We start from the raw sequence: 26523 nt of genomic DNA on the forward strand, positions 1-26523 counted from the left end.
CACGGAGTACGTAGACCGTGGACCTAAAAACTGCGGGGAAAAAAGAAAGGTAGGTGGGGTGGGTGGAGTTCCTTCCTTTAAGTACAGTACTTAGTAAGTTACTAACTGCGACTAACTACCTACTGTACCTAGTATTATACCTAGTACAGTACCTACCTATAGTACTATAGGTACTAGGTAGGTACCTAGTACTTAGTAGATCCTTCCTCTATAAGCGGCTGGAGTAGCTACCTAGTCCGGTATCCCTTCAGGTAGGTACTGTACAGAACTTGGAAACTACTAACTACCTACTCTACTACTGGGTAACTCAACTCCCCTTGCATACCCTTCTCGCAGCCAGCGGTCTAGATTGCTTTTTTCCGACCACTTCCTCCTCTCTGACTGATCTCATCCCACCCTCGCTACTTCGCTACTCCTCTGACTGGACTGCTGCTGTTTCTACTGTCGCTATACTGTCGCTTCATGCACCATAGTCCATGGACTCAGCACCCGAAAGTAGTATGCAGAACATGGATCCTCTTCAGCCGCAGGGCAAAGACCACGAACCCGCCAAGCAGGAACTTCTCGTGGAACAAGGCCGTGACGACGAAGAACATCAGCGATGGATACGGAATCTCTTGTTCAAAATGGACTGCAGGTTAGAGCCAATGATTTTTATCATCAACTTTTTTCAAGGCCACCAACGCGTGCTTCTTTTAGGCTCCTGCCGACCCTATCCGGTCTCTTCCTCTGTTCTTTTCTCGATAGGACCAATGTAGGCAACGCCAAGATTCTGGGCCTGGAGGACGATGTCAACATCAGTGGCCATCAGTATGATATAGGACTGACGGTATTCTACATCATGTACATCTGCAGGTGAGACAGGCCACATACACTATCAACTTTTTTCTTCTCCACTCTTTCTGGTACTAATTCGGTTACGTTTTGTGAAACGTCGATCAGTGAGCTCCCCAGCAACCTGGTCATCAGAAAGGCCTCGCCCAAGTTTTGGCTGCCCTTTCTGACGATGATCTGGGGCATCTTCACAATGTGCTTGGGTTTCGTGCGCAACTTTGCTGGCTTCGTCGTTGTCCGAGCCTTCTTGGGGACTGCCGAAGGCGGACTACTTCCTGGAATCGTGGGTCCTGACTGGGTTTTTTGTCTTTCTCTGGAGTAGACTGACTAATTCCGGCTCGAGGTCCTGTACCTGTCATTCTTCTACCGACGAAATGATTTGGCTTTGCGCATCGGAGTTTTCTATACAGCCGCTTCCCTGTCGGGGGCTTTCGGGGGTGAGTCAACAAACCGTGGGACGAAATTTTTTAGAGGCTTTTGATCCTTAATTGGAGTTATACAGGGGCCTTAACTAACAGGATGAAGGCCTTTTAGCGCGTGGACTAGCCCAAATTGGCCCTCGAGGGGGGCTTGAAGGATGGCGCTGGATCATGATCATCGAGGGCTTACTGGTGAGTTTTACTGCACCACGCACGGCAGTGAGTTGGTGTTACGTCTAATATGGAGCACAGACATTTTCTGTCGGCGGGCTGAGCTGTTTTCTGCTGCCAAACAGTCTAGAGACGGCATTTTTCTTGACTCCAGAGGAACGAGCATTTGCTCTCGAAAGAGTCATGCTTGACACCCCCTCAGTTGAGTACGCGTAAGTCAGGGCTGCCCTTTCAATTCTACGAGCCAGCATTCCCACCCACCTGGAGATACTGACTCTTGAGATTAGGACGACGGAGGATGAGCGGGAGACTCTCAAGTGGACTGAGGTGCGACGAGGGCTTCTAGACCCACGAATGTGGTTGTCTGCCACAGCCTACTTCTCAATCTTGTCAGGGCTGTACTCATTCGGATTGTTTGTAAGTGACTTATGTTCTCGGCTCTTTTCTACTAGGGCTAAGCCTGCTACAACGTCTAGCTCCCAACCATCATTGAAGAAAGTGGTTTTGCCCGAGATCCGAACCAAGTACAATTCTGGACCGTTATACCATATGCTGTTGCCACCGTCGTGACCGGTGAGTCTTTGAGCATGCATCTTTCGGTGTCTACCACAAAGCTGAACCGTGCTTAGTGGTTGTGGCTGTGGTATCGGACCGGTTACAGCTACGCGGAGTCGTGATGCTTTTCACATTACCGGTTGCCATAGCTGGATACGGAGCAATTGCCAATATATACTCGCCATCAGCCAAGTATGCAATGACCTGTCTTATGGCCACTGGATTGTATAGCAGTGTACCATGCATCTTGGTCTGGAATTCAAACAACTCTGCAGGACATTATAAGCGTGCCACCACGTCTGCCATGCAGCTTACCATTGCCAACTGTGGAGGGCTTCTTGCTAGTAGGTTCCTCTCCCTATGTCGTAACAGCAAAACTGGAATCGCGCTCATTCAAAAGCAGCTTTCAACTACCCCGACCAAGACAAACCCCAGTATCATCGAGGACACACAGTAGTTCTGGGACTTTTGGTGTTTGCATGGTTCATGTGAGTTGGGCGACTAGATCTTGGAAGCCAGGGGATGATTGCACGGAGCTGATGTGGAGCCGCAGGATCTTTTTCAATGTTTTATACTGTGCCAAGATCAACCGGGACAAGGCACAGGGTAAATATGCACAATATGCCGAATGCCATGATGACCGAGATCCTGCATTCAGAATGATGCTATAGCCCGTGTAGAACTTTTGAGTGTCGGTGTTGAAGTGATCGGCCGACCGGCGACAGAAAAATCGAAAAGCTAGCCAGAAGGCCGGTAAATCAACTCTTTGACTGCTTTCCACATACCTAGTGATTAGACATACATGGATATGATCGTCATATGGGAGGCTGCAGGCGTTGTCACTTTTGCTGTACTGTAACTCTGCAGATTTAGGTCCGAAGGACGCATGCTCCAATATTGAACACATTACATTATTCCACTCCTCTTCTGTGAAGATAGCAGACTTGGCACGTGTAATCGTTTATTCCTTGCAAGCTACATGGAGGGAATAGGACCCGCATCCAATAGAATTGTGAAAAGCATCTTTCACTAGTATCATGGTCATATATTGGTCCACCTGCTCATGGAAAACGCTGATTATCGACAGAAACTAGCTCAGAATCAAGCGGCACACAGTGCTGCCAAATAGTAAGGCTCAGCCTCGTGGTCTCTTTTGGGGTTGATAACAGAGAAAGCAAGGTTAAACTTACATGGAGGAAAGGTCAACGTATAATGGCTTCTCTATCACTTTGTTGGCATGGCCTCGGTCATGGCATGGTTTATTTTCCGGCACCTGGAGACTTACCCATTCCTCGAGAAGCTTTTCTACCTCTCGTAGTTACTCTCGATGCCTGTTGAGTCATGAATAATCAAGTCCTTGAACGTATGTGGCTTGTATCCGTCAGAACACCGTTATGTGCTGCGAGCGTTTGACTCTTTTGTGCTGACTGTGGGAGTCAGTTGGTCGCTAATGTGTGTGCTTGGCGCTTCTTGCTTCTTCTAAGTGTGGATGCTGTACCTTGAAGGTGTTGCTTGTGCCGTACTTTGATGAACGCTAACTATTTATTTAAGGATAGCTGGCTGGGGCTAAGATTGGTGGCAGGCCATCAGTGCACTCAAAATCGATGTGCATAGAAGAGATAGTATCACACTATGAGCGAGACAGAGAGCGCGCGCACGAACCGAGGGAAAAGAAGATGTTTCGCGGAATGGTAATATGTACAAAATAGTCAAGGCTCTAGACAACGTCGGACCTGACTACAATGAAGCTGTCGGCTTGAAGTCCGACTTCGGAGGCCACTTCACCCGCCGCTCGGCTCTCACGTATAGATTATTCGGCCTAATGAGCTGGAACATTGGGTCGTACTCCACCGTCGAATCCCCCTCTCGGGTGAACTTGTATCGGTACACAAGCTTAGGCAGGAATATCTTCACCTCCTGCAGGGCAAAGTTGAAACCAATACACATGCGGGGGCCTGTTGCGAAGGGGATATATGCGGTTTTATGCCGGTTCTTCACGGCCTCCGTGTTCCAGCGGTCCGGGTCGAAGCGAGTGGGATTATCCCAAACATTCGAGTTATTGTGCAGATGGTGCAACGCCCCGACCACAACAGCGCCCTCGGGAAGTTTGTACCCCCCCGGCAAGATCATATCAACTTTGGCGGTCCGGGCAGGCTGTGCAAAAGCACGTCAGTAAACTATGGGCTAGGGTCCTCCACGCTAGGGGACATGAATGGCTCTCCTACCTGGAATGACGGGTTGTGGCGTCTTTGGGTTTCTTTAATGAACTTATCCATGAATGTGAGTTGATCCGTGATATCGGCGGTGAGCTGAGTATCTTCGGTGATACCGTGGTCGACCAGCTCCTGGAGGAGTCTCTCTTGCATGCCGGGATAGGTCACCAACGAATAGATCAGCCATGACAGCAGAGAGCTAGTGGTGGTGAAGCCGGCACCCGTGGCCACGAGCAGGGCCTGCATCAGCGAAGTCTTGGGCAGCTTTTCACCCTTGTTGTCGGTTGCACGAATCGCGTAATCGATCATGTTGTCCGCTTGCAGGGCAGCTTCCTGCAGTGGAAGATCATGGACGCCGCCGCGGCTAGCATTTTGGATCGACTCGTCGATCAGCTCGAAGACCCGGCCGCGGATATCCCGCAAGCGCTTGGGGTCCCCAAAGGGGAGCTTCGAGTACCAATCACCCCGCGCACTCACCTTCTTGTTGAGCTCCAGGGACTCGGCGATCAGGAGGATCAGCTCATGGGGCGGGGCCGTGGCCGAGGAGAAGTGCTGGAAGTCGATGCCCAGGACCAGCTTGCCTACTGCCTGCGAGCCGAGCTTGAGCATGTACTGGTACACGTTCCAGGCCTCTTCCGCCTCATCGAAGGCGTCGAACACCTTGAATGCATCCTCGACGGTGCGCTGCATGGTGGGCGCGTAGTGCCGCACCGCTTTTGGTCCGAAGGCTGGCGGGAGGAACTTATGGGCGACGTGCCACGTCGGGCTATCGGTGTCGGCGAGAAAGACACCAGCCTCGGTGTTCTTGATCGGGTACAGAGGGTGTGCCTCGTTGATCTTCTTGGTAAAGAAGTCACTCTCCGAGAAAATGATTGCGCTCAGTGCCGGGTCATTGGTGTGGTAGGTCGTGCGGCCCATGCTGCTGGTTTGGAAAATCGGCCCATACTGCTCGAACAGACGCTGGTGGTTCCCAAGATGGTCGGGGTAGATCTGAAAGAAATTGCCAAAGATTGGGATACCCTGGGGTCCTGGGATCTCTCTGACCGGCTTCCCATCGATGGTGATGCTAATCTGGCCCTCCGATGAGCAGACCTCGGGGGTTCTGTGAAAAATGGCGTCCTCGGTCTGCAGCCCGATACCTGTCGTTGTTCAGTTGGAATACACAGGAGGATACTGAATTTAGATAGATGTAAGGGGGCAGATTCAATTACCATTGGGGTCAACAATGGCGAAATGCGCAGCGAGAAGATGCTGCAGTTCTTCGAAATCAAGGGCTGAGTCCACCTCAATTTCCCTGGCAGTGGCTATGGGCTCACCCAACAGGTAAAATTGTTTCACTGGCATGATTACGTTCGTATATGGGGTGAAGGCGCGGTGGAGAGATAGATGGGCAGTCGAATTTCCTTTGCGCGCCATGCCGCTTTATACGCTTTATAGAGGATCGAAAATAGATGCGACGCAGCCTCCTCGTCTGGACACTGCGCCGGACAAACCAAAAATAAGCGCGGCCATGTTGGCCAGGAAGACGAATCCACATAAGTTACTCCATAGTGTATAGTTACCGGTACGTAGATATTTTCCAGTGTTCCACACACGAGAGAGACAGAAGATAACGGGGGGTGATAGGATCCATGATCGGTGGCCTGACAGCCTGCCTCGGCAAGTTAACCCGCAACGTTGGGGAGAAATTCAAGACGGGAAGCGATCGTCATTTTCGGGGCCCACCATGCGTACCTGCGTAGTACATGAGAACTACCATTATGCTTCGGTCTCAAGCATAACCGAACATCGGCTTCCCAGAACTTCCAAAAATGGGCATAGAACGGCATAGGTAGCCCTACAAAATTCCCCTGCTGGCTCGGCAGACCGGCCTGCTGCAACGACCTTCAAATTACAATCTCCGACGCAGGTGGGCCGACTGGATCACTTCCCCTTTACTCCCCTTCCAATTATCCCGGAGGAAAAAGAAAAAAAAAAGAATTGGAAAGGAAAAGGGAGAGGGAAAAAAAGAAAGGAAAAGAAAAGAAGTCGCCCAATCAGAGTGGTCGCATTGCCGGTTTATGCCATGCTATGCTTCTGGGCAATCATGTTATATTGCGCAGCATTTATCCTGCGACCTTGGGGCCAGGAAAGTTTCCCTGAACCAACTTGAATCCATTATTTGATACATTATTGACAATGGAACAATCTATAACATCAGAGTCACCGGCTCAGGTGGTAGCGGATGTCCAGCTGCCCGAATACTCCTTGGCTGAGGTTGCAACACACAACAAGAAGGATGATATCTGGATCGTCGTTCACGGACAAGGTATGACACCTTGTGATGACCTTGGGAGATATTTAGACACTAACATTTTATAAGTATTCGACGTCACGAAGTATCTCCAAGACCATCCGGGAGGTGCGGAGGTTCTTCTGGAGACCGCAGGTACAGATGCCACCGCCGATTTTGAGGATGTTGGCCATTCGGAGGATTCGCGCGATATTCTGCAAGAGTATTTGATTGGCACCTTGAAAGACGCCAAAAAATATGTATCCCCGAAAGCTGTTCGCGTCATCCCTCAAAGATCCGAGAAGACAACACCACCAAGTTCATCTTCAGCACGATCAGTGGGTGCGATCGTCGGTGCATTGGGTACGGCGACAGCTCTACTGTATACTGTCAACCGAAGCAATCCGGGCGCCATTGATATGAGGAAGGCCTGGGGCCAAATCGTCCCTTCTAAACTCAATCTGTCCAGACTCCCGGGCGGGGAATTTGCCCACGGGTTCATCCTGGCAACGGCTGTCTGCGCGCTGCTGGGCAGCCTGGTCGCGCAGCAGGCCGCAAAATTCACGAAAATCGACTCGGGCTTCCTCCGATACCCTCCTCGCATCAAGGCGCGGAAACGCCCGAGAGCTGACCCCCACTTGGCCAAGGGCTTTCTCGACGCCAAGGAATTCCAGCGCCTGCCGTTGGTGCGGAAGGATGAATTGGCATCGAATGTGTACCGCTTTGTTTTCGCATTACCTGACCAGAAAGGAGTCATCGGCCTTCCAATCGGACAGCATGTCGCCATTCGAGCGGTTGTCAATGACACCACCGTCAGCCGATCGTACACGCCGGTGTCGAACAATCTGGACCTGGGCCGCCTCGAGCTGCTCGTCCGATGCTATCCCGATGGGCTTTTGAGCGGACAATACCTTGCCAAGCTCGAGGTGGGCGACGAGGTAGAGTTTCGAGGTCCCAAGGGATCTATGCGGTATAGCAGGGGACTGTGCACTAAGATCGGGATGGTGGCTGGAGGCACAGGCATCACCCCAATGTACCAATTGATCCGTGCCATTTGTGAGGACGACCGCGACACCACGGAGATCAGCCTCATCTACGCGAACCGTACGGAGAATGACATCCTACTGCGCGAGGAGCTGGAGGACTTCGCTCGCAAGTACCCTAAGAATTTCAAGCTCTGGTATATGCTTGACACGGCGCCTGATGTGTGGCAGTATGGCACCGGTTACGTGACCCAAGCGGTGCTCAGCGAGCGTCTACCGTCGCCATCCCCCGAAACCAAGATCTTGTTATGTGGCCCTCCGCCAATGGTCAGTGCCTGCAAGAAGACGCTAGTGGCGATGGGGTTCCAGAAACCAGGAGCGATCTCTAAAATAGGCGATCAAATCTTTTGCTTCTGAGACAGGCCCATGGTCTCACACTGACTTAGATTTGCATGTACATAGATAACAATAACAATTTAGAACTGGGCCGAGGGTGGCACCATTGTACCTGTAGAATTGTACAGTCAGGTAGACCGTTTTGAGATCCCCTCGAACGCCTCAAAACGCCTCAAGCGGAAGTGGCCCGGGAAAGGCTTGAAGTTGGTACTCCACTGAGGGTCAACCTCGATAATGTCGCAGACTCGCAGGCTCGTAGACAGAACCAGTTACATTTGACTGGCTGGACGTTGTATTGTACGCACTGCCGTGACTCGTACTCCGACGATGCAGAGGGTGAAAAAGGAGAAATGCCCGAGGTGAGTGGAGGCAGAGGCAGGCTAAACCCTACAACCAAGCGCTCCTCCTGTCTTTGAACCTCGGCTGATCAACAACATTATTATTATTTTTTTGACATATGTTATTGACAACTTGACAGTCAACCAATTCCTGATAGGCCGGGATCTTCCTTGCTTGCTTGCGTTCGGGATTTCTCTGCAAGATTATCCAGATTCCAGATTATTCTGATGTGGAGACGCTGTTGGAAGCCGAGGTAAAAGTTTCATTGTTAGAGACGTACGTAGTCTTGTCCAGTACAGTACTAGTACAATACGGAGTACATACATGCTGTCTAGCTATTTGTTTTTGTACAGTACATCTATGTACATATCATACCGTATTGTACACCTATGGTAACTTAGCGATGCCTATCTGCCAGCCCAGCACTAACAAGAAGAGTTTCCTGCGCTTTCTTCTGTGGCAAAAACCAAAATGAAACTTGTTTGACTTGTCGGACTTCTCATGACTAGTTACAGTACATCTATCTACATGAATAAGTGGTATTGTTCTCTGCGCTGCCACCACTCCGCGGTAACGTGCGCTCGCAGCGCGCACAAGCTTGGCGCGAGGTTCAAAAGTCCGCTCTATGCCATGCGCTAACTATGTGACCACTCCTCAAGAGTCTCTTAGAAGGTTGAACAGGGAGCACCACGGGGCAAATGCGTATCCCACTGCGATTGGATTAACACTCGTCAGCGTCGCATGTTTTAGAGCATCGAGTGCTGATCGTGAGCCGTCGTGGATCGTAAGGCGGCGCGCGGTAAGTTAACTTAGGCATCATGAATGCCGCCGAAGCGTCCACCAGTCCGACCGATGTCTCCGCCCCCTCGCGGCATCGAACTCTTCGGGGCCAAGCTCTGCTCATATGTGCAGCTGCGCTTTGTGCCGAAGACGGAAAGTTAAATGCGACAGGCAGCGACCAAGCGCCAACTGTACGCGCACAAAGCATGAGTGTGTCTATCCACCTGGCCGTGGGAGGGCCCGAAAGCAACCGCGCAACCGTGCATTGGAGGCCCAACTTGCGGGGCGATTGTCTCATTTGGATGCCATGATCCGACAGCTGAGGTCTCGAGAAGGCGGTAGAGCCTCGGTAGACCCTTCTTCTTCGCCTCCGCCCGGAAACCCAGACGTGGTGAGCAGAGATGTTTAGAGGAGACATTCCTCCGTACGGGATGCTGGAGATGTACCCAACAGGACCAGGGCCAGTCAACCTGTGCAGCCTGGAGTGCCGCCAGCAGAAGAGCTCCTGGTCCAAGATGGTGCCTCTACCCGATACATAGATGAGGTGCTCTTTGCGCACGTGCTTGAGAAGGCTAGTAGTACTGACTTGGTTCCCAAAACGAGCGATCCTGGAACTGACTGGCCCCAATCAACAGGATAACGACATTCGATCGGCTATGAGCAGCCCTAGGAGTATCGATGCAAGTGGTCAGCGGCCACTTCGATACATGCGAATTCGATGGCCTTATCTCAGATCCCATGCCGGCCTCGTACTGTCGAAGTCCGTCGCGCAAACAGGCAACGCAGCTGTGGCAGGTCTACCTGAATATCGTCGACCCCCTTCTGAAACTTCTCCATATTCCTAGCGTCAACTCTCTTGTTTTCGCGGCCATAAATAACCCGGAAGAGGTAACCGCAGGCACGAGCGCGCTTCTTTTCGCAATTGACTTCGCCGCCGTCACCAGTCTACCATCCTCGGATACTATCCTGCTCTTAAATCAGGACCGGCCGTCCGCACTCAATCAATTTCAGCGAGGACTAGAAATTTCTCTTCATGCAGCAGCGTTTCTGGATTCGCCCACTATTATCACTTTACAAGAGATGACGATCTACCTGGTGACCTTCCCGTTAACATGCCTAGCTGTTTATGCCATACTGACACTTTCCAGAGATGTCGTCGAAGTCCTAGTGGTGGCCGTTCGGGTTGGGCTCTCAATGGCCTCCTCATCCGCAGCGCCCAGTCGATTGGGCTTCATCGAGACCCGGAACATCTTAAGCTCACGCCGCTGGAATGTGAGCTTCGCCGACGAATGTGGTGACAAATCTGCGCGTCCGACAATCGGGCCGCCGAAGATAATGGGCTCTCGACTGGTTGGGTGGAGAATTCATGCTATACGAAGCTGCCCTTGAATGCTGACGACCAAGATATTTACGCGAAAACAGATGTTGCCCCAATCCCTGGAGAGGGATGGATCGAGATGAGTTTGTTTCTAACAACCGCAGAGCTCAACGGAGCATTCCAGCGAGCCTCTCGACTGTCCGTAGGGGTACTTAACAGCCAGAACCCCATGGACAGCTTGGAACAACTGTCAGAGCATGTAAAAGAGAAGATAGAAGCGAAATACTTGAGGTATTGCGATGCCAACATCCCGCTATAGAAGGCTGCCATCTTGCTGAGCCGAGTTTTCCTTGGAAAACTTAGCGTTTTCATCCGGCAACAATACCTGAGAAGACTGTGTGCGGAAGAATCCACTGCTCGTACGGTGGAGGAAACATTTGCACTGGCATGTGACACCTTGTCTCTGGGCATGGAGTTGAAAGAGGACGAGCTTCTGAGCAGTTACCAGTGGCATTTCACCACGTATCCCCAATATCACTTGCTTACCTACACACTGTGGCAGCTCTACGTCCGCCCGGACGTGCCCAGGGCAGAGCGAGCCTGGGAGCTGGTGAACAAGTCATGCAGCATGACCGAACTTGGTTCCAGACCTAGTCCCGGGCCAAAATGGAATGCTCTGCGCAGGCTGCGAGAGAGGGCATTGAGTATGTGCCGCGTTCGTCAAGCCGCACGGATTCCTGCAGTAGATGCAGTGAACACGGAAGCCGACAACACACTGGCTGAGAGGCTAAGTGATGAGGGGCTCGATGAGGCATTTAGGGACGATATACTCCGGGATCTGGATTCAATATGCTTTCCAGATTGGTCGACCTTCCCTCTAGCATTGTGACGGGGGAATGGAATTGGATAGATCAAGTCCAAAGGTTGTATATCTCCTTCGATATATTTGTCCAAGTAATCTAGCTCGAAATTGGGGTGAATCCGACCCAGCGTCATGGGCGCAAACATGGATAGCGGCCAAGCCAAGGGCATATTACTGGTTGTTGCGCAAGCCACTGAGATCCTGCAATGTAATAATCACTGTGGTGTCGAAGTCGAGCGGTGTGTGCGAGGGGTGGATGGGGATGGTGTTCCTCGCGATTCCATCGCGGCTGCGCTTTGATATTATGGTGTAGCCCGAAAGGCATAAGGCATGCATATCCAAGGAGAAGAGAAGCGATCGTGGGAAATGGGGAAAGGGGAAACGGAGAATGTCATCATCGGGTGGGGCAAGAATCCTCATCTGGAACCAGCCGTGACACTCGAGTATTTGAGAGCCGGGCGGTAGCCGGGCTAGACTGACGGGATTCATTCTTCTATTCCCGATGTAGGGACAGAGTCCAAGAGTCCAATCATCGTGTACCCTGCATGCATATGCGTGTGTGGCCACTGGCTGATGTGATTAAATTGTTTTGACCAGCCATGTCTGTTTGGTGGTGTTCATGGCTGTCCGTGTATGCAGCCGAGCGAGGGCTCGACCGTCCACTAGCAAGTGTACGACTAGCATGAACGAATTGGTTATGTCACTTCCCTTCTCCTTGTTGCCTCGCTTGACTAAGACAATGACGTTGGAGTGCAGATGAAGAAAGTGCTTTCACCCAAAATCTCCACCGTTTCCACCAGTTCCACCATTTCCACACTTTCCAGCCCCTCGGGATGCCGATCGGGTCCTGTGTTCTGCAGCCAACAGCAATGGCTGAATTTTCGTTTCTTTCGATGTGGGCAGTCCGTCAGGTCCCTTTAGGCCCCAGCCGCTCCACTCTCACCCCCCGGGGACGATGGGTCCGGTCGGTCCCCTCTGTTCTCTTCAGCACGGTTAACTAATCACCCACCCCTCCTCCCTCATAACCGAGCGCTCGTAGGTATTATTTTCCGTGGGTACGTCATTGGACTCATTCCGGTTTTGCGTCGCCACGGGTCGTCCTCCCTCAGCGTGGGAAAGATATTTCACTGAGCCCATCGCCGGGCTGAACTGCCTTCAATCATACATCACCCTTCCGCCAAACCACTTGGAACTCACTCACGCCCAGCATGTCGCCCACAACCCGAAAAATTGTCTGCTTTTCAGGTTAGAATCTAGGAACGCCCCTGCGGATCCTCTCCACCCTGGCGGCTAATAATTCCGCCTTCTATAGACTTCGATGGCACCATCTTCATGCAGGACACGGGTCATGTCCTGTTCGATAACCTAGGCTGCGGCGAAGAGCGCCGCCGGCTGCTCGACGAACAGATCAAGTCGGGCGAGCGCTCATTTCGAGACGTCTCGGAGGAGATGTGGGGCTCACTCCGAGTCCCTTTCGAAGATGGGTTCAAGATCATGGAGAAGGAGCTAGAGATCGACCCCGGCTTCCGGGAATTCCACCAATTCTGTGTGGCCAACGACATTGATTTTAACGTTATCAGTGCGGGGCTCAAGCCAATCCTCCGCAAAGTGCTGGACACTTTCCTTGGAGAGCATGAGGTATGGTATTCCCGGCGGTGGTCCCTGGGTTTCTTCCCATCATTAATGCATAGCTTGTCCAGGCTTCCCGTATCCAGATTGTCGCCAATGACGCGGATATCAGATCCGACGGGTCCGAATGGAAGCCCATATGGCGGCACGACACCGAGCTTGGCCATGACAAGGCGCTATCCGTCAAAGAGGGCCGCGCTCTCGCGGCGGAGAGTGCCTTGGGTGGGGAAATCCCACTCATCATTTTCATCGGAGATGGCGTCTCTGACCTTCCGGCTGCGCGGGAAGCAGACGTGCTGTTTGCCCGGAGGGGTTTACGCCTGGAAGAATACTGCATCGAAAACAAGATCCCCTATATCGGTTTCGATTCGTTTTCGGATGTCAAGAGAGAGGTCGAAGCCATCATGAAGGAAGACCAGCAGAAAACTGGCGGCGTGGGCAAACCCGCCCGGTTCAACCCTCGCGCAAACATGTGGCGGCGCATCTCCAGCAAGCAAGCTGTAAGTTGGAATTATTCATTTGGCGGGCCATTTTCATGGCGCTTGTTGATGCTAATCTGTCACAGATTCCACAGTTTGTTGCGGCAACTCCCTCGAGGGAGGATAAGATGTTCCTCTGGCCCGAGAGCTTCTCGGAATATCACCCGACGAGCCAGATGAACAATGTTCCCGCATAGAGTTCTTCTTGTCTGTTGATAAGTCACTTACCCACTTCGCAGGCGTTTGGTGTAGTGAGCTGGATACCGGATATAAAGTAGATTTAGATGATTAAACGTAATATAAATGAAAGGTTCTTGTTTCAAACACATCTGATGTATCTGTCCGTTCACTGTATCAGCCGGGTCTGGGGGGGGAGGGTTGTAGAGTGTAATTGTGAATGATGTTTCGCGGGGAGCACTGCCCCAGCCCTGTGTTGAGTCTACTCCAACTAAGCATTGACGTACCCACTGAGCCAACCAGCTTGGTGAAATCAGTTCGACCCTCGGGGGGGGGTCAAGGGGAAGCTGTCGTTGACTTGGTAAGGGATAGCTCATCCTTCGATCGCACTTAACACCGATATTGGAAAAGTGTGACCAGCTCATCAGGACGGAGCCCTGCTGATGGTATTTAGAAGCGAGGTAGCGGCTAAAGGAGGCTGATCAGCCATGTCTTTGAGGGGTTACTCTTCACCAAATTGTCCTTCGTTCTCTGGGAAGACATATCGCGCTCGGTTCGATATCAATTCGTCATCTATCAGTCCCAGACCTGCCACCCAGTCGGAATTGACTCATGGCTCTCAGAGGCACAGCAGTCGAGGGCCTCGCGGCAGGCAGCCTACCATGAGTCTGGGCCCACTCGGGAGGTTGAAGTCCGCTCGTGCGTCCCGATCGGATCGGTCATCCTCCCATCAGTCACGAGAGGGTCAGGAATCCCAAAGGGAATCTCCCCATGGTTCTTCGTATCCCAGTGGTGTTTCTGGGCGCAGGCCGATGCTTCGGGTGCGGTTGGAGGTTAGGCTCCTGGAGCTAAGACCAACCGGTGAGATTCAGAAGCTAGTACTGCCAAAGGTGGGAGGTCGGCTTATCATGATTCAACATAAGGGGGGCCGGGGGTGGGGGGGTGATGCTAAAGAGATTCCAGTATATCCTCCAGCTCATGATCGTTAACATGCCAGCTGAAGAAAGAATGAAGGAGGCACGACGGATACTGAGATCTGGAGAAGATACTGTAGAAGTGATCTTGTAAATACTAGTCGGGTGTAAAGAACCAAACAAGAGTGATGGCGGCGATGATGAAAGAAGGGCCAAGAAGGAGACGATCCCATCCTGCAGTGACAGGCAACCATGCCGAGCCGGTCCAGTACATGCTACGCTAACGGGGGGCTATGCAGTGTTCAAGTCAATTAATAAGAACAAGCCTACGGCGAAGCTGAAGGGTCGTGATCTTCAAAAAAAGGTATGAGAAGTAAAAAAGAAGTTCTCCCCGACTGGGAGTCGAACCCAGGTCTCCCGCGCTTGTTCCCGAGTGGGAGTGACAAGCGGAAATCATGACCGTTAGACCATCGAGGAATTGATATATTGTGACCTCACAAGTGTGTACTATCACCTATTCCACCTAGTCCTCGGGCATCGTATACACAACCACCGTCAACAAGCTTACAATGCCATCCAGGAGGCTTGAGACGTTGACACTTTTCCATATGGACGTCTTGAATGGCATTATAACCCAAGATCTGAGGTGTTCGTCGAGAATTGTAATCCCGTGTTGTCGCTTCGCCTTGGGAGAACGAAGAGTGCAATTGGCGTTGGGGAATATCTACTATTTATACTTCATCCTGTCGTACAGTACTGTCATCCCCTCCCGCGCTGTGATGTGAGAACGCAGAGTCAAATTCACATTCACTGCCGAGGGTGTCTGAAGGAAGAAAGACCAAACTCAAAGCAACATCATTCGTGCACATAAATCACGGACCGCCTCGGAAGTAGTGCTAGGGCATGATTCCGCCTGCTAGCAGGACCGCTCACATGCGTCGTTACTACACACTACAACCACAGTCGAACTCACAACACAGGACTTCGACACCTAGCTGTCATATTACAGCCTGTAGAGAGGGAAAACCTGGGATGATCCCAGACCACCCACAGACCCAAAGCCAAAAAGCAACCAACTGTCTGGACATGTAGTTGCTTGCTTGCACATAGTGTTCTGTCACTTTCGCTCTCATGGAGCAGTAGACATGACACCACCAAGATGAGAGCAATCAATAGTTCTCATGAAGACCCGGAATTACCCCGCCGCAGAAGATACTTCAAAAGGCTCCTCTTCCCGTGTGCAGTCCAGGGCCCATATCCACCCCGCAGAGTACATGCCGAGCCTGTAATGTTTGAAAAGTCCTCTGACCAGCACCCATTTTCGCACGAAGAAGGATCCGAGAGTGACTGAACGAGGTATGGACTGCTCCCCTTGTACCGGCAAGCGAGGAGGGCGGTTCAGGCTGTACCTTGCAGGTTGTTCGCAGAAAACGGTCGGTAACTACACAAACATAGCGCCAAATGGTAATCTCCCCTGTCGATGTCGTGCCGGGTAGTGGCCAGGGGCCAACGACACGCCCATATACCACAAGCGATCCCATGCGGTAATGTTTCATTCAACCTAAAGTTGCATCATGGTTAGGATCAAGAACAAGTCGCAAGTCGGGCCCGAGTGTATGCCAAGCGATTTTTCGAGGGGCAGGCGACCCTTGTGTGCTGTGTTTATTATAGGTTAAGGAAATTTGAGTATGTTACCTGTCGAGTATCTCGAAGTCGAGGGAGCAAAACTGGGTTACCCCGCATATTGACGGATTGAGGAATGGCTCAGGGACAGAAATTAAAAGCATCGGAGGTTCCGCCGGGGTTTTACCCTGCTCGGTAATTGAGAACAGAAGCCTGGAGCTGAGGGAAGGGGGAAAAGAGGGGAAAACAGGCACGGTCGACGTCACGCTACCTTAGTTCCAGTTTCGGTATCCAAGGCCAAGAAGTATGATTATCTGCCCTTCGAAACCGTGTTCGTGCTCGGAGTAGCTGCCTAGCCCAATTCTGGTCAGTCAATCGGCTTCTACTGAATCCTTCTCTCTTTGCTGAGGGTATTCCCGTAGCCACAAAGCTTGTCATCCTACTATATGACTCGGATCCTCGAACAATTCACAGGAGGCAGGAAAGACGGTGTTTTCAAGCCCAGAATAATGCATCCAAAAATGTGGTCCTCATGGGCGAGTGGAAGCATGCATGTGTACATTTCAAGAAAGGCATCGATCGACGTACCGCACGGTTGGCCAAGACGTTCACTCTAAGGCTACCTGTGAAATATGACAGCTAGTTGTCGGGCTTATGTCGGAAGAAACTAGATCTCAATCACCAGCTCGCTTCTTCATATTGTCAGCCTTCGACCTGCTGCTTGTCTTGCTTCTCAAACCCAGCATCTCCACATTGGTCTCCCAACCCCTCATTCTCTGTTTGCCCTCATCTGCCTCCCAATCCCTCGTTTCCTTCTCCTTTGAGAGTAGATTTCTTGGCTATATCACAGCCCGAGGACATATAAAGACATCATGCTAGTCCCGTCAAACAACGGCATTAGAACTATCTTTTGAAGGCTGCAAGATGGTGGTCTTTTCAAGCCTGGGAGGCATCGCCGCCCTTCCTCTATTTCTTTCCTTGGTTCAACAAGCATGCAGTCTTTCTTTGGTCGTGAACAAGGCGGGAGGTAATGCTTCTAGCCCACTCCTATACGGCTTCATGTTCGAGGTATGATTGGATCGCAATGCGTGGCTATGGAACGGCATCTGATAAGCTACTTTCAGGACATCAATCACTCCGGAGATGGAGGTATTCATGGCCAGATGTTGCAGAGCCCTGGCCCCCAAGGGTCATCGCCGAGCACCAGTGCATGGACTGCTGTCGGCAAAGGCACGATTGCTGTCGACAGTGAGAACCCACTGAGTTCGGCAATCCCTCACTCGTTCAGGCTAGATGTCGCGTCGGGTGCCACTGGGGCTGTCGGCTTTACCAACGACGGATACTGGGGCATTCCTGTCGATGGAAACGAGTTCGAGAGCTCTTTCTGGGTAAAGGGTGACTACTCAGGCAAGTTCACAGTTCGCCTCGTTGGAAACAGCACCGGCAAAGTATATGGCTCCAAGACTTTCACCCACAAGTCCAACTCGAAGACCTTCACGCAAGCATCTGTGAAGTTCCCAAGCAAAAAAGCTCCAGACGGTCATGTTGTGTACGAGCTCACCGTGGATGGCAAGGCTGCTGCGGGATCCTCTTTATATTTCGGTTATATAACTCTTTATGGGAAAACATATAAGTCGAGGTTTGTAGAGTGCTCCTCCAGTACGTGATTGATTGACTCATTCTTCTCGTCATAATAGGGAGAATGGATTACGCCCCCAGATTGCCAATTATCTGGCGGATGTCAAGGGTTCCTTCCTGAGATTTCCCGGAGGAAACAATCTAGAAGGAAACAGTGCGGATAATAGATGGAAGTGGAATGAAACGATAGGTCCATTGGAAGACCGTCCAGGACGCGAAGGTTTGTGCATCGTCACTCAGATGTTGAAGCGCGCCAAAATCTAACCTATACCAGGTACTTGGGATTATTGGAATACCGACGCCTTAGGGCTAGCAGAATACTTCTACTGGTGTGAAGACCTGGGCCTCGCGCCAGTTCTAGGCGTGTGGGCTGGATTCGCTTTGGACTCTGGTGGTGGCACCCCTTTGACGGGCGACGCTTTGACTCCCTATGTAGACGATGTTCTTAATGAACTTGAGGTATGCGAGCCCCACAAAACCCAATGGTCGCGACCCCTAAATTTTGATATTGACTGGCCATAGTTTATCCTAGGTGATAAGAGCACCACTTATGGCGCCCTCCGTGCTTCCCACGGACAAGAGGAACCATGGAGCCTCACAATGGTCGAGATCGGCAATGAAGACAATTTGGGTGGAGGATGTGCCTCATATCCAGAGCGCTTCACAGCATTCTATGACGCTATCCATGCCAAATACCCGGACCTGACGCTCATCTCCAGCACGGCCGACTCGGGATGCTTGCCGGATGAAATGCCTGAGGGCACCTGGGTGGATTACCACAATTATAACACCCCTGACAACCTTGTAGCCCAGTTCGGTCAGTTCGACAACATCAACCGTACTGTGGGCTACTTTATTGGCGAATACTCGCGTTGGGAAATCACATGGCCCAACATGAAAAGCTCAGTTGCAGAGGCCGTCTACATGATTGGCTTCGAGAGAAACAGTGATCTGGTCAAGATGGCAGCATATGCTCCAGTGTTACAGCTGGTTAATTCCACCCAGTGGACGGTGAGTGATCCTAGCAGTAGCAACAGACCTTGGTGCTAATTTCGCCTAGCCGGATCTCATTCCATTCACCCAGGACCCTGACATGGCCTGGGGAAGTACGAGCTATTATGTTCAGAAGCTGTTCTCCGAGAACCGCGGAAGCACCATCAAGGAGGTGACCTCTGATTCTGGCTTCGGTCCCGTGTACTGGGTGGCTTCGAACTCGGGCGATACATACTATGTCAAGCTGGCCAACTATGGCGAGAAATCCGAGAGCGTGCGCGTAACGGTACCGGGAGCGAAGGCTGGAACACTTAGTCTTGTCTCAGACAGTGATCCCGATGCCGCGAACACCGATCTGGAGCAAAACCTGGTGGTTCCCTCCGAAAATAAAGTGAAGTCCAGCAATGGCACCTTCACATTCACGATGCCCGCATGGGGTGTGGGCGTCCTTGCCGTCCATTGATATCTTGGTCCTTTCTTTTGAAGAAGCGGGCTTTCTAACCTCTCATTTCGTGACGCACTACGATTGAAGACTTCGTCGAGATGCGATCTGTTTAGAATGTTAGGTTGGAATGAGTGAAACAAATATGACATTGTATGCACGAAGGTTCAATCAACGATCAAGTTCAAAGTTGGAAGCAAGCTTGGAAAGCATGACCAACAGCAATCAGGCCACTGGCCAGACTGAGGAGTAAAGAGGGGCAGTTGCCACTTCGCGCGGGTCCGACTCCAGTTGCCGTCCAGTCTGGGCTCGTGGCAACCCCACCCTCTAACTAGGCGGGCACGTACTCTGTACGTACCGTAGGTAGATACGGCCCTTGCTAGCCAAACCAAGAATGAACTTCCATACGAAATTTAGTAAATTGTGAGCATAAAGGAAGACTCATTCGACTATCTGGTATGCCAAAGGACGCTTCATACAGTACAGTACCTATCGGTTAATAGATCGTTTTGCACCCAATTTCTATGATGGAATGGCAGTATTATACTCACTACTGACTCAGAGTCTTCGGGTCAGACTAAGTACTGTACCCGTCAAGGAAACACTAAGCTATAGTAGGCTAGTAAGGCTGTTATCGCAGCCCATTTTCCAACACCATTGGTGCGGGTTTGCCCCTCCGCATCGATTAGATAAGATTTTTCTTCCAGTAACTACCAGTCAGTCCCTGTCAACTTTCGTTTTTTTTTTTTTAACGAGGCCAGAGCCCAGAGTCCAGAATCCACGCTGCTATAAAACCCACCAGGCGCCGGCGCTACTCTACTTTTCTTTTTTCCTTTTCTTCTTTGCGCCCTTGGATACAAGCAGTGAGCGACTTCGGAGCTTTGCGCTCACTTATGCTGGCGAAAAGCTCTTGCTTTTTTTTTCTAGCTAGTTACGAGCATTTTTGGGTTCCGTTTTCGTCACAATCTCAAAATCCCGTTATCTTAGCCCTTCCATTTCGCCATGTCGACCTACTTTGAAAGTGAGAAGACCTCGGCAGTCACCGAGGTTCAGCCTCAGCCACCAACAGAGAAAAATGAGCAGCTTCACTCGGTGACTGAGTCGCCAGCGACGGGTTCTCAGGACCAATCCGGGGAGCAGCAGCAGGAGTCGCAGGAGGGACGGTTTCGACAACTTTTCCGTTATATGCGCACTCGCGATTTTTGGCTGCTCATTCTGTTAGGGTGAGACCAATATGATAAAAGCCCGACCAGACCCCGTCACTAATTCACCCGTTCAGACAAGTTATCGCTCTCGCAAACATCAGCTCCTCCACATTTTCCACTCTTCTATCCAATGAAGGAACCAGTATCCCCGCTTTCCAGACGCTGTGGAACTATGTGCTGTTGAACCTGGTGTACACGAGTATTACTATCTACAAGTACGGCTTCAAAAAGTGGTTTCGCATGCTTTACACCGACTGCTGGAAGTACTTCATTCTCTCTTTTCTCGACGTGGAGGGAAACTACTTCATGGTGCTGGCATATCGCTACACCTCGCTTCTGAGTGCCGAGCTGTTCAGTTTCTGGACAATCATCGTGATCGTGATAATCTCCTTTATCTTTCTGCGAGTTCGCTACCACGTCACGCAGTACCTAGGAATTTTCCTCGCCTGCGGTGGTCTCGGTCTTCTCATAGCGTCGGATTATCTTCGTGGAGCTAATTATGCTGCCTCGAACAAGGTCAAAGGAGATCTATTCGCTCTGCTTGCGTCTACCATCTACGCCTTCAGCAATCTGTTCGAGGAGTTCATGGTTTCGAAGCGTCCCATGTACGAAGTCATTGGCCAAATGGGCTTCTGGGGTATGTGGATCAACGGTGTTCAGTGCGCTATCTTTGATCGGAGTTCCTTCCATGGTGCCACCTGGAATGGCAAGGTCGGAGGCTATATCGCCGGATATACCATTGTCCTTTTCATTTTCTACACCCTGGCACCCATCATGTTCCGGCTTTCTTCGGCCACATTTTTCAACATTTCCATGTTGACGATGAATTTCTGGGGCTTGATCATCGGTATCCAGGTCTTTCACTATTCCGTTCACTTCCTCTATCCGATCGCTTTCGTTCTCATTGTGGTCGGTCTCTTTGTCTACTTCATCAAGGAGAGTAAAATGGGTGAAGCAGCAAAGCCATGGCTCGGTGAAAACCAGGAGCTTGGTGTTGATGGCGTGGGTACCGCTCGTCGTGCGCAGAACACTGGACATGCTCTTGTCTAGGCCGAACCTAGCCGGAGGGGGGGGGATGTGGTGAGACGTTTAATGTTGATGGAAATAATGTGCTGTGATAAAAGTTCCTCTTGTTTTTCCTTTTCTTTTTTCGCATTACCCTATATATGTACTAGAACCAGTTAATATGCATAATTAATGCTAGTAGAATAATGACGACATGAGTCAATTGTATGAATTTGGTTCTCTCTTCCTTTCATAGGCACTTTTACGTCGGTGTAACCGCTGCTACCTTTGATGGGTATTGATGAATTCCTGTTACCCGAACATTACAAGCTCTGATCTGGCGCAGCCTACTTGCTCAGATAGACACATATGTCCAATTGAGCCTACTGGGAAAGTCTTCCGTTCAAGTTCAACAACGAGTTCAGAGGGATGGATTCAGTATAGCCCTTTTTCAGACCAGCTTTCACCGTCATTACTAAAATTGCGTCAACTAACCATGTACAGACTCCACCACCATCATCCTTGTAAAAACTGACGCCGACTCGTGATCACATGCTTGATGCATGGAATCCCACGGATAGGACAGCCGAGAAACGAAGGATAAACATCGACCAGGTTTAGCTCGACTACCGCCACTGCGGGTTTGCTACCACATGTTAGACTAACCACTGTGACTGACATGTAAGCTAGTCGAGGGAAGTACTATGTAGTAAGCTACCTCGAGCCGAGCGCCGTTCCTTCTGATCATCGCAAGAACAAAAAACCCGATAAATCCTGACATGATACGGATAGTAGGATCGAAATGCTTGACTGAGGACGCAGGACCGATGTCGCCTCCAGCTGCTCCTGCTTACTCAATAGCCTAGAAAGAATGCAGGGATCTGTTTTTTTTTTCTCCCCTTTTCGCGAGAACCTTCAACTATACCTGCAGCTGCCGAGTTGCCTCAAGTCATGTCTGCCTGTACCTCGTGCAGAAGACTACTCAGGACGAACTGCAATAATTACAACAAAGACAAAGAACTGCCCCAGCACCTTAGTGGAGACAAGTCAATCCACCTTGAACCTTTCAAACAAAGAATACATAAGTCGGATCCGGCGGCTTGAGATTTTTTCTTCTTCAGACATACCTATTGTTGTATCACTTACCTTGGCTTTGTTGCTTCAAGATGCTCTCGAGTAAATCGGAATGTAGGTTCCGGGAGACGGTGGCGCACTGGGACATCGTTAAAAAAAGCAGCGTGTTTCAGTCTCGGTGCGACAGTAGCCTTAGCTGACAAGTCTACTGAGTTTGCAGTTATAGGGCTATTGGAAGATATGAAGAAGAAAAGGCAGGGAAGAACTGAGATAATGAAAAGAAAAAAAAGTTAGCAAAGCAGGGATGCTCGTACTGTACATCAAATGTCTTGTGAACGTTAATGGCAGGGAAAAAAAAAAAAAAAAAAAAAAACCCTTTACCCATTATGTCAGGTAGCCCTGAGCTCTGCTTTACTACAAATAGGTACTGTACTTTTGTTGGCGGAGAAGTCAGATTTGACCAACTCCGGGAACTGCCCCTTCCGTTCCCCAGTGGCTGGATGTGGGAACAACATAATGATGATAATAATTACTACCTATAGTATGTAAATGGGTGGAATAGAAAGCAAAAGACTGGTATGCATATCCACACAGAACACATCAGTCAGTCCCACATATCGAAGATGAAAGGTTATACTCGACTACCTCTGAATCTCCTGGAAATCAAGTTCTCGATCGCTTGGCTGCAAATCCCTTGACTGGTTGTACCTGATCCGAAATGAAAGACAAAAAGGTCAACAACTGGAACTTGGAACGGTGGGGCCCATTGGGCGAAACTACGATTCTTTGTTAACCAGCCCCAGTGCCCCACCCAACCTTGATGATGGGTAAGTTACTGTACGGAGTACCTTGTCAATCAAGAAATTCGGTGTCATATCATATTTCACCCTCGACCCCCCGTCCGACCTACCTTAACATGATGATTTTCACGATGGCACTCGGTTACTATGCATAGCTTCTGGTGGCGGTGCGAATCTTACAAGTACAGTACTCTGCTTAGTAGATCGGAGGACCAGCACCCCCGACGTCATCGTACAGACTGTTTTCCAGTCAGCTGAGGTCTCGGTACCTTGTCCGGTTCGAATTCAAATTGCCTTCGATGTGGGTGATGTCAGATAAAGTAAGTTACCTGACCATGTTCCTCTTCTCCTCCCCACTATCTACAAAGCGACCGTTGAATTGATGAACATGTAGGGTATTGAAGATAGGTCTAAGTTCAAAGTTCAAAGAAAAGATCCTGCACCTCAAATGTGATACATCATAAAACAACCAGAGATTCTAAGATCTGACACCCAAAACAAGAGAGGGGAATTGGTATATCCGGAGCAAGAGACGCTAAATCTAACAGAAGAGGCTCAATAAAACACGTATAGTCAGAACTTTCCCAAGAAGAAAAGAAAGAAAGCACGTCGAGGGCGAATTGATGGAGGAGCTAGCAGAAACCACTAGCAAACCGCTGGCGGGCCACATAGTCAAGGTGGTGCTACTTGGAGGGAGAAGAGTGTGCTCGACTCGTCGCGCGTGCGTTTCTTTCTTCCTCTGACCAAAAATGTCAAGTCAGTATCGGCGACGAATCACACGTTGGAGCTGCGTCTGCATACCTTGAGCCTGCTTGATCTGGCGGATGGTGTCATTGTGAATCTTGGCCCATTGCGCCTGGTAGTCGGCTAGAGTGGGCGTGGGCGATTTGTCCAGCTTGTTGCTGCCGGCCCCCGACTTGGTTGCGGCAATGTTGCGGTCCATTGTGAAGCCTTGTATGTGATATAGATATCGTCGAAGACGGAAAGAACCGAGCGTGGACGTAGGTCTGAGATAAGCTTCGGGGAAGGAGAGACTCGGCGGAAAGTGTTGCAGTCGAGGCAATTGATTAAATGGATGCGCGAGCGTTGGGGACTATACTTCCGGGACGGTCTTGAGGATCTAGGATACTTATATCCCTTTTCTGCTCCCGAAACCTCGGCCTTGCTTAACTTGTTTAACCATCAGTTTCACCCACTCTTTTGCGGGTCAGTCGACCAGGTTGGGAATCCAAACCGTGCCATGTGGCCGCCTAGCGATGAGGCACCCGCCCTATGGATCCGGCTTTGTTCGTTTGCTTCCCTTGCATTCCCTGTCAGAGTGGGTGTCAAAAAAAGTTCCCTGAAGGAGGGGGGGGGGGAAGGCCTGAAGCTGGCTAGTGGTAGGTGGCCTAGCAGATGAGAACCTGATTCAATGACCGGCTGCAGCTCCCATAAAGACTTTGGGAGGGATTTAATGAAGCAATTATTTTCTTCTTCTTTCATGCAAATGCATTTCATTCTTGACCACCGATGGGGAGGAAGGAGCAAGATGAGGATATTGAATCTCAGAAATTGTGGACACGAACTAGTACTAGGAGTTATCGCTTCCTTCGATTCTTGTTCCCCTTTTCCTTTTCGTTCCTTTTTGGTTTATTTCTTCTTTCATGTATCATTTAATCTTTTTTTTTTCTACTTCAGTTTTCTTTTTTCATTCTATCAGGATCAACCCTCGGTCGGCCCTTGCCATCTAGACCAGGCGAGGCCCCGATTGGCCGGGGAAAAGCCCAGCCGCGGCCGTGGCATCGATCCCATTGGTTTTTCATTCAGATCAGGGAACAAGGAGTCGAGGGCGGAACGGAACACGTAGTGATGTTGGACTGTTCGCAGGGTTTTGTGTGACGCTCTGTCGGGATCAACGGTTCTGGGCTGATTGGCCTCTTACTCTCCGATCCGCTCATGCGGATGGCGTTCCGCGTATACTCTCCTGGATCCCCGGTATTTGGGCACCGATGAGCCGGTTAGGCTATGTGGGCACCGCGAAGTCAAAATAGGAAAAAGTGGGCGCCATTGGCGGGACTAGGCTAAGAATCAATCATCGTCCAGGATTTCAGAAGATGAGAGTGGTTTAAAGCTCTAGTATGAAAGTGTTTGGAACTTGGAAGTAGGAGAAAACTGAAGGGTCAGAACGTACTGTACTGTGCGTACTGCGTAGATAGTAAGGATGGCGGGGGGTGGTGGCAGAATCGCGGGCGGGAAGCTTGGATGATGTTCAACCAGTTAACAACCTTGAAGAAATGACACCCAGACCAAAACGACAAACCTCTTCTTGCATGGAGGGTCTTACTTCCTTGATTGGGACATGCAGCCACGATAATTGTTGCTTCACTTGACTGCTGGTACCCATTTTCATCGGTCGAATCTGAGGCACTTTCTTTGTTCTGGGGAAGTTCGATTCCAACAAATACAATTGATAGCGTACACCACACCAGATACCAAGCAAGAGGGCTGTCTCCTCACATAAAAAAAAAAAAAAAAACCAATCCCCCGCCGAATTGGCTCCGATTTCCGAATGGGTTGATCACAACCAAGTCCTGCTCACACTTCTTCGGCTCTCCCCTTTCAGGCCGGAACCCACTGCGAACAGGTCAATCAATTCCACCGACCCATATCGGGATACAGGTTGAAGCAATGTATCGTCCCCTAAGATGGTACCGTACTTTTCTCGATCGTACTATCTACACGACGGCCACCACGGATCTGGACCCGATCGGCTGGACCACTATAGTCTGACCCATTCCGGGCCAAGTGAAATGGCTTCAGGCGATCAGTGTTAGTCCAATCGGGGAACTTGCAGAGCCCCAGGGAGATCCACCGGCAATGGAAGCCCGAAGAAGCATTCGGTTAATTCTTGTCTATTTTCACCGCCACTTCTGATAGATCCAGTTCCAGCCTCAAAGAACAATGAACAGGCCGGTCTTGGCTAGGACAGACCAGCAGAGGATATTAGAGACCGCCAGAACACAACTTACCACTTGGGCGAGACGTCGTGAAACAAACGTGTTGTTGTCGGGCCCACAAAATCTACATCAACGACGCAAAAATGCAAAAAAAAGGTCACCATATCCACCGACTACGCATATCCTTTGATGCAGCCAAATGTGAAGCTTGATAGAAAGGACACATCGTACTGAGCAGGGGTTACTGATTGGCGGGCCATGCGCCATGCCCGATCATGTTGGTTTGCCTACCGACTTTCCTGGTTGCACCGTTGGTCCAGGATGCGTGAGTCCCAGACATATCGCTAGGTATGTTATGCTGCTGTGTCACAGCATCATCATCATCATCATACAAATGCATACCTCATTAGAAGACTTGTGCGCTGATCACTGTCTTAGTCGTCTGCCTTCGCTAATTTTAGGTTCT

The 26523-nt window shown here is 50.5% G+C and overlaps 8 protein-coding genes and 1 non-coding gene across 9 annotated transcripts; 6 read left to right on the top strand and 3 right to left on the bottom strand.

Annotated features, from left to right (window-relative positions):
- Window positions 1-214: 214 nt before the first annotated feature.
- BO66DRAFT_384745 (putative MFS transporter) lies at window positions 215-2669 on the top strand. Its single transcript, XM_025646102.1, has 11 exons — window positions 215-637; window positions 700-855; window positions 943-1117; window positions 1178-1271; window positions 1360-1445; window positions 1506-1636; window positions 1712-1841; window positions 1901-1997; window positions 2054-2323; window positions 2383-2467; window positions 2533-2669. The coding sequence occupies exons 1-11, from the start codon at window positions 477-479 to the stop codon at window positions 2648-2650; spliced, it is 1503 nt and encodes a 500-aa protein (XP_025498662.1). The 5' UTR covers window positions 215-476; the 3' UTR covers window positions 2651-2669.
- Window positions 2670-3716: 1047 nt separating this feature from the next.
- BO66DRAFT_335245 (cytochrome P450) lies at window positions 3717-5536 on the bottom strand (the record flags this gene model as incomplete). Its single annotated transcript, XM_025644237.1, has 3 exons — window positions 3717-4133; window positions 4205-5331; window positions 5404-5536. 3 exons carry the CDS (start codon window positions 5534-5536, stop codon window positions 3717-3719), a joined length of 1677 nt encoding a protein of 558 aa, XP_025498663.1.
- An 803-nt stretch (window positions 5537-6339) lies between these two features.
- On the top strand, window positions 6340-7935 carry BO66DRAFT_384752 (putative cytochrome b5 reductase). Its single transcript, XM_025646103.1, has 2 exons — window positions 6340-6500; window positions 6555-7935. Exons 1-2 carry the CDS (start codon window positions 6371-6373, stop codon window positions 7862-7864), a joined length of 1440 nt encoding a protein of 479 aa, XP_025498664.1. The 5' UTR covers window positions 6340-6370; the 3' UTR covers window positions 7865-7935.
- A 758-nt stretch (window positions 7936-8693) lies between these two features.
- On the top strand, window positions 8694-11297 carry BO66DRAFT_423928 (fungal specific transcription factor domain-containing protein). Its single transcript, XM_025650138.1, has 8 exons — window positions 8694-9172; window positions 9448-9521; window positions 9598-9649; window positions 9696-10057; window positions 10111-10234; window positions 10295-10539; window positions 10600-10898; window positions 10929-11297. The coding sequence occupies exons 1-8, from the start codon at window positions 9001-9003 to the stop codon at window positions 11167-11169; spliced, it is 1569 nt and encodes a 522-aa protein (XP_025498665.1). The 5' UTR covers window positions 8694-9000; the 3' UTR covers window positions 11170-11297.
- Window positions 11298-11958: 661 nt separating this feature from the next.
- Window positions 11959-13557, top strand: BO66DRAFT_395933 (putative 2,3-diketo-5-methylthio-1-phosphopentane phosphatase). The gene is made up of 3 exons (XM_025648344.1): window positions 11959-12387; window positions 12455-12780; window positions 12843-13557. The coding sequence occupies exons 1-3, from the start codon at window positions 12351-12353 to the stop codon at window positions 13428-13430; spliced, it is 951 nt and encodes a 316-aa protein (XP_025498666.1). The 5' UTR covers window positions 11959-12350; the 3' UTR covers window positions 13431-13557.
- Window positions 13558-14728: 1171 nt separating this feature from the next.
- Window positions 14729-14818, bottom strand: BO66DRAFT_t305. Its single transcript has one exon. It is a non-coding gene; the product is annotated as a tRNA-Asp (tRNA).
- Window positions 14819-16888: 2070 nt separating this feature from the next.
- On the top strand, window positions 16889-19249 carry BO66DRAFT_360281 (Arabinosidase A; the record flags this gene model as incomplete). Its single annotated transcript, XM_025644999.1, has 6 exons — window positions 16889-17032; window positions 17089-17603; window positions 17662-17822; window positions 17877-18061; window positions 18125-18613; window positions 18663-19249. 6 exons carry the CDS (start codon window positions 16889-16891, stop codon window positions 19056-19058), a joined length of 1890 nt encoding a protein of 629 aa, XP_025498667.1. The 3' UTR covers window positions 19059-19249.
- A 576-nt stretch (window positions 19250-19825) lies between these two features.
- Window positions 19826-21461, top strand: BO66DRAFT_384762 (DUF914 domain membrane protein). The gene is made up of 2 exons (XM_025646104.1): window positions 19826-20260; window positions 20317-21461. The coding sequence occupies exons 1-2, from the start codon at window positions 20040-20042 to the stop codon at window positions 21290-21292; spliced, it is 1197 nt and encodes a 398-aa protein (XP_025498668.1). The 5' UTR covers window positions 19826-20039; the 3' UTR covers window positions 21293-21461.
- Window positions 21462-23804: 2343 nt separating this feature from the next.
- Window positions 23805-24064, bottom strand: BO66DRAFT_443606 (uncharacterized protein; the record flags this gene model as incomplete). Its single annotated transcript, XM_025651520.1, has 2 exons — window positions 23805-23860; window positions 23923-24064. 2 exons carry the CDS (start codon window positions 24062-24064, stop codon window positions 23805-23807), a joined length of 198 nt encoding a protein of 65 aa, XP_025498669.1.
- Window positions 24065-26523: the final 2459 nt, after the last annotated feature.

The sequence above is a fragment of the Aspergillus aculeatinus genome, assembly GCF_003184765.1.
Source record: "Aspergillus aculeatinus CBS 121060 unplaced genomic scaffold BO66scaffold_72, whole genome shotgun sequence".
Classification (NCBI taxonomy): Eukaryota; Fungi; Ascomycota; class Eurotiomycetes; order Eurotiales; family Aspergillaceae; genus Aspergillus; species Aspergillus aculeatinus.

Coding starts and splice junctions, on each gene's coding strand:
- BO66DRAFT_423928 (XM_025650138.1), top strand. CDS start 9,001: ATGAATGCCGCCGAAGCGTCCACCAGTCCGACCGATGTCTCCGCCCCC. Junction 9,650..9,695: donor TAGGAGTATCGATGCAAGTG/GTCAGCGGCCAC, acceptor GCCTTATCTCAG/ATCCCATGCCGGCCTCGTAC. Junction 10,540..10,599: donor TGGAACAACTGTCAGAGCAT/GTAAAAGAGAAG, acceptor ATCCCGCTATAG/AAGGCTGCCATCTTGCTGAG.
- BO66DRAFT_395933 (XM_025648344.1), top strand. CDS start 12,351: ATGTCGCCCACAACCCGAAAAATTGTCTGCTTTTCAG. Junction 12,388..12,454: donor AAAAATTGTCTGCTTTTCAG/GTTAGAATCTAG, acceptor CGCCTTCTATAG/ACTTCGATGGCACCATCTTC. Junction 12,781..12,842: donor CTTTCCTTGGAGAGCATGAG/GTATGGTATTCC, acceptor TAGCTTGTCCAG/GCTTCCCGTATCCAGATTGT.
- BO66DRAFT_384745 (XM_025646102.1), top strand. CDS start 477: ATGGACTCAGCACCCGAAAGTAGTATGCAGAACATGGATCCTCTTCAG. Junction 1,272..1,359: donor CCTGTCGGGGGCTTTCGGGG/GTGAGTCAACAA, acceptor AACAGGATGAAG/GCCTTTTAGCGCGTGGACTA. Junction 2,468..2,532: donor TTGGTGTTTGCATGGTTCAT/GTGAGTTGGGCG, acceptor GTGGAGCCGCAG/GATCTTTTTCAATGTTTTAT.
- BO66DRAFT_384762 (XM_025646104.1), top strand. CDS start 20,040: ATGTCGACCTACTTTGAAAGTGAGAAGACCTCGGCAGTCACCGAGGTT. Junction 20,261..20,316: donor TGGCTGCTCATTCTGTTAGG/GTGAGACCAATA, acceptor TCACCCGTTCAG/ACAAGTTATCGCTCTCGCAA.
- BO66DRAFT_384752 (XM_025646103.1), top strand. CDS start 6,371: ATGGAACAATCTATAACATCAGAGTCACCGGCTCAGGTGGTAGCGGAT. Junction 6,501..6,554: donor GATCGTCGTTCACGGACAAG/GTATGACACCTT, acceptor ACATTTTATAAG/TATTCGACGTCACGAAGTAT.